Below are 8,772 nucleotides of genomic sequence, written 5' to 3'. Positions count from 1 at the left end.
TGTAACCGACTTTGAAGCGTCCTCGAAGACACCGGAGACGTAAACTTTGATAGTTGAATTTTTCGTTTCCTTATTTTATATATATATATTTTTATAATAGGTATATATTTTTTAAAAATGTGTAAAAGTACCCCCTCAAATTTATCCTTCCCTTATATACTTTATGTGTTTCCTTAAAAAAAAATTCTTAAATTGTTTCATTATATTTTATATATGTAATTTATTGAATTACCTTATTCTAAAAATATCAATCTCTATTTATATTTATCCAACTATTTCTCTCTATGTATATATACTCCATAAATATTAATTTATATTTATTTAGTGTATAATGTGCCCCTGAACAAAAATTCTGGCTCCGTCCCATCCTTGTGATTTTTCTGTTCTTCGATTCCTTCTACCTTCAATCAAACTGGTTTGATGGGACATGGCTAATAATAATAGTAAAAAGAATTATTATAGTTGTTGGTCCGACCTTCTTCCCCAAGAGATGCTGGAGTTGATCATGGCACGTGTGGCCACAACTATGGATCTTCTACGTTGTCGCAGTGTATGCCATTCATGGAGATCTGCTGCAGTGAGGTTCATCAATAACAATGGAGTAGCAAAAAGTAGTACTTTTACTCCATTACTACTCCTTTACAGTAATAAGAACTTGTATGATGATGATAGCAAACTATTGTGTCTTGGTAGAAACACCACCATGGAGTATAGGTTCCGTAGACCCAAGATGAGGAGGTTGCCTTACAAGGACAATGGTCCTGAAAAATTTACAGAAGGCCGTATTGAATTTACAAAAGCCATGGAGAGTGTCTGGAGGAGAGACGACTCCGTCATCGATGAGGAGGCCGAGGCAGTCAACAGTGGTAGCGGTGTTGCTATTCCCAGAAGGACCACGTATGTTGCTCCCCATCGTGGATGGCTACTACTCTATTCCTCACGTGAGACTGCGCTATATCTCTTCAATCCCTTCTCAAGAATGGTTGTCCAACTTCCACCCCCGCCACCACGACCAATTTTCTATGATCCAACCAAACTAAACTTCATCTCATCATCCATTCTTACTGATCCCACTTGCATGCTCTACGTATACACCACAAACTCGCACATAAACTTACGGGAGATCACTATGTATAGATTTAGTGACAAGGAATGGACGCCTGTTTTCACTAGAAACTACATTTGCTGTTCCATGATATTCTATCAGGGTAACTTCTACTCAGTTGATTGGTTTGGTGTGCTTCGACGATGCTTGTTCGATAAATCTTATTCTAATTACAAGGAAGAGGAGGTATGCAATGTTACTAGTACTAACAACCCATTCAGGTACTTAGTGGAGTCGTGGTTCGGTGAATTGTTGATGGTTGTGAGAAATCATGATTTTTACCGAGATTCTAATGGCAAATCGAAAAGAAGAACCAAGTCCTTTGAGATTTTTAAGTTAAACTGGAGCAACGGTAAATGGGAAAAGGTGAGAAACTTCGGTGATCAAGCTCTATTTTTGGCCCGTAATGATTCAAAATTTATCTCTGTTAGAAACAATCCTGATTATAAACCGAACTCGATCTATTTCATTGAAGATGCTAACTCATGGAATGAAGATTTTGGAGTGTATAATTTGGAAAACAGTGAGATTGAACCATTAAATTTATCTCACGAACAGATGCAGTATTCGTATTATCGATGGTTTCAACCAGTGTTATAGACTATTTTGCTTGATGTATATATGTAATCATTATTATTATTATTTTTTCCCTAAGATATTATATTTTTTTGATCATGCTAGTAATTTAGATAAGGATAATGGTTGGAGTTCTACTCTGGTTTTATCATAATATTAATAGAAACATTTTACATATGAGTTTTGTTTAAAATTTTGGCATGTTTAATATATGTTTTATTTTACAAGCCACTGGTTTTGTGTGCACTAAATCATTGAAAAGCAACAAAGCAAGAATAATTTAGAAATAATTAGTCTAACGCTTTGTTTGGAATCAATTATTTTAAGATTTGGAAAAGGAATCAGAATTAGAAAAGGAATTGGAACAATTAATTACTCACCACTAATAATATATTTTGTCTACTAAGAGCATTCACTAACTGACACGAATCATTTAATTAGCAAGCAAACAAACCGGAGCCGAGTCATCGAAACCTCCTGACCATACACGTGGCAACTACAGCCTGTACACGTTCAACACAGTCAGCATATATATCTGTGTTTGTAGAGAGAGATTGTTGGTTAGATTTGATTCTTGGTTAGGGACAGCATTTGGATCATTGCCCATTTGAATTAGTCTTATCACTTTGGTGCAAGTGTTTCTTGCGTTTCTTTCTTTGTATTTTGGGATTAATTACACGTGTTAAATTCTACTTTAATTACTTTTTGAATTCCTTTTATTATGAAAAATTACATTAACGTCTCCTAATTTTGATTTTTTGCTAGATATTCTCCTAATTTTACATTTGACAATTTAATTTTTTCAATGGACACTACTCTAAAAAGAATAAGCTCAGATAACTTGATACCGCTGGAACACTGACTCTTTAATTTCAAATAAAAAAGTTGAGTGTTGGATGCATCAAATATTATATATATATATATATATATATATATATATATATATATATATATATATATTTGATGTTGGGCACAAAATCCCCTAATATTTGATGCACCAGTTGGGCACAAAATCCCCTATAAATTGTAAGGTATTCGAAATCCATTCTATTGAATAGTGGAATTTAGCTTGCATTGAGAGCATTAAACAAGAGTCACGATTTAAGTTTGTACAATGCAACCAAACACCCCTACAATTGTTACAAGAATTCATGCCCTTTCACACAGTTTTATGCATTTTGCTGTTAATTGTTCTCCTGCATCCTTTAGTTGCTTGATATGTCATTGTATCTTATCTGCAAATCTCAATTAAGCTGGGTCTGCAAAATGTGAGTCTAGTGACAATGTACCAACTAGCTAATGCAATAACACTTGCACTAATTTGATTTTCAATTCTCTCCATTCTTAGGCCTCCAGACTAGCTCTCGCCGGAGTTTTTGCTCCTTTTGGCTTCACCGAATCAGCGCACTAACACTCTCCATTAATGGTCTTTCAAAACTGTTAATGAAGGTTATTAGTTATGGGTTGGGTTTTTCTCTTGTTGGCCATTTTAGATTTGTTTTCTCGGTCCAAATGGACGGTATGGCCTAACAGCCCACATTGTAAATATCTCCTTTTATATATATATTTAAGTCGCTTGAAAATCCAAAAATATATATATATATATATATATATATATATATATATATCCGGCCTCGTCCGGTATTTGTCCCATTTAGAACAGTTATGAGAGTGATTAATGAAGTAAAAGATTAGAGTTGAAGATTTATGAGTTTAGAGGGAGAGAGAGAGAGAGAAAATAAATGTTGAAGGGGTAATTTTGTCATTTAAATAATTTAGTAAGTTAAAAAAAAAATTAATTAATTAATTAATTAATTTTATTTTTATTAATGGACAATGTCACTTTTTTTTAGCCATTAAAAAAAAAAAAATTTCACTTTTTTAATTTTTAAGGACTTGTTTGCATCAAGTTTCTTATCCAAAAGGTGAAAAAGGAATCAACTTTCATCTAAGTATGATGAATAAGACAAATCTCAAGGATGGGTCCATGCGCGCTAGTGGTCGGCCCATCGATCAGTACTGATCGTCCCCCTTTCTAGTTTACCCTCACTGGGCTCCCATTGTGTTCGATCCTTGCCTTGCTCTTTCTCTCTTCATTTGATAGTCTACCCTCACTGGGCTCCCATGGTGGATCAACTGATGGTCTGTGTCGGTGAAACTCGATAGTTGTATGTGGCGTGGGTCCTGTGCGGCTACCAGCGTTCCTGATGATGTCGACTCTCCGGCGATATTTTGGTTTATGCTTTCAGAAGGTGTGGTTTGCAAGTGATGCGATTGCCCAGGATTTCAGTCTGTGCTTTCAACTTCTCTATGTGTTTTTTTTAATGTGGAAAAAAAAAATTCTAGTTTGATTCTCGGCATAAAACACCATTAATGATATGTATAATTTGTGGTGATTGCATATATTGTATTTAAAATTTACAAACCATTCAAAAGTTCAAAGTAATTAACGTATAAATTGATTCTTCATTACAAATAAATTTATTATTTTTAAAAAAATAAAGTTTATGCTAGCTTTAGGATTTGTATGAACATAAAGCTTTTTATATATATATATATATATATATATATATATATATATATATTAGGAAAAGGCACGATGCACGTGGTGAATATTTTGTAACTTATAAAATTTTTGTCTTTATATTGATTAATAAAAATTTATTTTATATTAATAAATAAATACTAAAATATTGATAGAGTTTAAGTTTCATAAATTAATAAATTCTTTTATGTTTTTATATTAATACTGAAATATGTATATTTTATTTTTTATTAAACAATAATTTTTTATTTTAATAGTGAAATATTTGAGTTTTGCAAAGTAACAAATTTTTTTAAGTAATTTGAATTTTATTAGGTAATTTGTAATTTGAATTTTATTAGATAATTTGAAATTTAGTATAATTTTTAATTTACAATAGAAATTCAATTATATTAATTTTTAAATAAATTTTAAAATAGAAATTCAATTATACTAATTATACATTAGATTGAAATTGATATAAAAATTTAGGCATAATTTCACTAACACTTCCGGTAGTTTGGCAAAATATCAGTTTAAAACATCTTTCGAAAATAACTATTAATTAGGTCCAATTTCACTATTCCGTTACCGTCTCCTTTAAAAACGTGTGAAAAGACATGTTTGCCCTTAATTTTTTAATCACATTTAATACAAAATACACCAGCTACTTAAATGACCATTATACCCCATATATATATATATAACAATCACGTGTATCTATATATATAAGTGTGTGTGTGTGTGTAACTGCGACGATGACGGCGAAGGGAGATCGGTTGGGCACTGCAGCGATGGCCGAACCAGAGAGTGCGGGAGGGTCGCCAGACGGTGGTGGTTTGGGGAGTAGGAAGACGCCGAACCATAGGTTGTTGCGCCGTCGACTGTGGGTCACTGTCGTGCGTCGCGGGTAACAGTCTTCTCGCCGGCAGTTTGCGTGGTCATCGTGTGTGGATTGTCTATGTGGGACAGCGGGTCGTGTTCTCCTACGGCCACGGTTTGTTGGAACTTATTCTAGCACCAAACTTTTCAAGTACCTCATCATCACTAAAACTACCCATAGAGTTGGAGTTTTCCATTTTCTTGATGGACACCAAATTCACATTTTCCAGATGAGTCTGCTGAGATATTTCATGCTCTGATTCGAATGGACCTTCGTCCTTCGAGAATGAAAACCAATCATCCTGAGTTCTTTGACTAGTAGATTCAGAATGACACCTTCCATATCTAAGTCTCTCTGATTTTGTAAGAATTCTCTGTGCTGAAAAAGACCTCTTCGAGTAGCTCCCAAACCCTTCAATCCCTCTACTTAGCTTCCTAGCTTTATCCCTTTTCTTGTTTGAGAACAGAACCTTTTTCAAGTAGCTTCAGTATTCTCTCGGATTTCTTTTTAACATTAAGTTCCCAATTGAATCTGCAAATTAAATTTTAGAAGCTCATGATAACAATCATAGTACTATAATAACAAATAAAAATAAAATAAAATAAATAAAAATAAAAAAAACCCCAAATGAGGAATATGAAAAAAAGACCCTTTCTCATCAATATAGTGAAAGCTTCCCATCTCGCAGATAACATCTTTGTCACTCTGAAACTCCTCTGCAACACTCTCTGGTCCATGGGTCAACAAGTATTCAAGCACAATCAGAGCCTTGTATGAAAACCTCCAATTCTTCGTGTCAAACCTACCCAATCTATTGCACAAAAAATCAAATTCAATAACACAAAAAACACACATAAAAAACACAGACATCAAGAAAATGAACAACTATTATTAACCCTCCATACATCTATCCAAATCATGAGCAAGATGATGAGACTCTGAGGCTACCGACACTAAAGAGCACCATAACGACACATCATACAAATCCAACAAAAACCATTCGAAACCTCCATTATTTCCGACTAACAACATATAATTACATCACCAACAGTTTCGACATTACAAAATAGACCCACATCATTCTAGCGAGCTGTATGACATTGAAAACAAGTCGTAAACAGAACAGTTTCTAGCCGGCATCGTGCAATTTTCTGGCAGTTATTCTCGTCGGATTCTCACTACCACGTCGTCGTCGTCGATAACGGAAGCCCCACACCATCCTCAGATTTTCGTCAGCAGAGCCACGTGCCTTCATCGTCACCGGAATCTTCATCAGTCATAGTCGTCATCGTCAACTGTGGCTGCCGATCATCGTCGTTCTCTCTAGTCGTCGTTGGAGTGACGTGTCACTGTTTGGCCCCAAATAATAAGGTGAAATAAAAAAAAATATGGTCAGCAACCAATAGGACGTAGACACATGGGTGAATTGAAATAATATGTGAGGGTATAAATGGATAAATATGTCATTTGAATGAGGGTAAATATGTCATTTCAATCATTAAAGAAATACTTAAATGGGTCAAACCAAAGTTAAAGGGTAAGAATGTCTTTTTACATGTAAAAAGTGGTCTGACACACTTTTCAACTAACTTTTGGGGTGTGAGTGAAAAACGGAGCAAACGTTTGTAACGTGAGTGATAGTTATTTTCGAAAGATGTTTTAGACTGATATTTGGCCAAACTTCAAGGGGTGTCAGTGAAATTATCCCAAAAATTTATTATATGGAGTTTGTGGTTTTTGGAAGACCCTAGGTTATATTTTATTTTATTTAAATATGTAATTTGTGGTAAAAATTTATAGAAATTATTTTATTTTATTTTATTTAGATATATCTTTGTAAAATTAGATTTTCTTTTATTAAAAAACTCATAAAAAATAGATAAATATAAGGGTTGTATACTTATATGCGATAGAGTTCTCTTTTTGTATTAATTAATAAATATTTTTTATATTAAAAAATAAATACTGAAATGTTCAAATTCTTTAACATTTATATTTTATTTATATCTATTATTATATTATTATATATTTTCTTTAAATATATCCTTGTCTAATGTGATAGAGTTATAGAAATTGTTTTATTTTCTTTAAATATATCCTTGTTTAATTAGATTTTATTTTATTAGAAAACTCATAATAAATAGATAAATACAGGTTATACGTGATAGAGCTTTAAAGAAAATAAAATACTTAATTTGTGGTAAAGTTTTGGTAATTTGTGTTAGACTTTTATAAAAACAATTTAAATATATCATTATCTAATGTGATAGAGTTTCATTGCAAATAAAATAGGTAATTTGTGGTAGAATTTTATAAAAATTATTTATTTTCTTTAAATATATATATCCTTGTCTAATTAAATTTTTTTTAATTAAAAAACTCATAATAAAAGGTAATTTGTGGTAGAGTTTTAGAAAAATTATTTTATTTTTTATACCAATTATTAAATATTTTTTATATTAATAATTCTTGTCTAGTTATATTATATTTTATTAAAAAAATTCATAATAAATACTTAAATAGGTAATTTTTATTAGAATTTTATATAAACTCTTTTAAAAAAATATTTATTTCCTTTAAATATATCGTTGTCTAATTAGATTTCCTTTATCAAAAAACTCACAATAAATAGACAAAAACAAGTTATATGTGATAGAGTTTTAAAGAAAATAATATAGATAATTTGTGATAGAGTTTATAGAAATTATTATATTTTCTAGAAATCAATTTATAATAAATAAATAGGCAATTTGTGTTACAGTTTAATAGAAATTCTTCAAAAAAATCTTTTTATATCAATTAATAAATATTTTTTTATATTAATAATTCTTGTCTAATTAGATTTCCTTTTATTAAAAAAACTCATAATAAATAGATAAATATGTAATTTGTGTTAGAGTTTTATAGAAACTCTTTTCAAACATCTTTTTATATTAATTAATAAATATTTTTTTATCTTAACAATGCTTGCCTAATTAGATTTTCTTTTATTAAAAAAACTCATAATAAATAGTTAAATAGGTAATTTGTGATATAGTTTTACAGAAACTATTTTAAAACTCTTTTTATATCAATTAATAAATAATTATTTATATTAATAATACTTGTCTAATTAGATCTCATTTTATTAAAAAAACACTTAATAAATATATAAATAGAAAATTTGAGTTAAAATTTTATAGAAACTCTTTAAATATTATATATTTGTCTATTGTAATAGAGTTTTATTGAAAATAAAATTTGTGATTTGTGATAGAGTTTTATAAAAATTATTTTATTTTCTTTAAATATATCCTTGTTTAATTAAATTTAATTTTATTAAGAAACTCATAATAAAAGTTAATTTGTGATAAAGTTTTAGAAAAATTATTTCCTTTTATATATCAATTAATAAATATTTTTTATATTAATAATTCTACTCTAAGTAGATCTTCTTTTATTAAAAAATTCATAATAATAAATAGATAAATAGATTAACTTAAATTTTATTAGATAGATTTTAGAGCTTGATTGACATTTTTTTTTTTTTATAAAAACTCTTTGCATATTAATTAATAAATATTTTTTTTTTATAAAATTAGATAGTTAAATACTGAAACTCTTTGCACATGTAATAATACTATAGATTAAAAAAAAAATTATATTAATTAATAAATAATTTTTTATATAAATAAATAAATACTT

The 8,772-nt window shown here is 29.9% G+C and overlaps 1 protein-coding gene across 1 annotated transcript; it reads left to right on the top strand.

Annotated features, from left to right (window-relative positions):
• Positions 1–427: 427 nt before the first annotated feature.
• On the top strand, positions 428–1,705 carry LOC132300946 (putative F-box protein At5g66830). Its single transcript, XM_059798250.1, has one exon. The coding sequence runs from the start codon at positions 428–430 to the stop codon at positions 1,703–1,705; it is 1,278 nt and encodes a 425-aa protein (XP_059654233.1).
• The last annotated feature ends 7,067 nt before the right edge of the window (positions 1,706–8,772 follow it).

Source organism: Cornus florida, unplaced genomic scaffold, assembly GCF_030987335.1.
Source record: "Cornus florida cultivar Cherokee Brave unplaced genomic scaffold, ASM3098733v1 CherokeeBrave_3.0.0_Hap2_Chr03, whole genome shotgun sequence".
Lineage (NCBI taxonomy): Eukaryota > Viridiplantae > Streptophyta > Magnoliopsida > Cornales > Cornaceae > Cornus > Cornus florida.
This window is presented reverse-complemented; position numbering and strand designations above follow the sequence as displayed.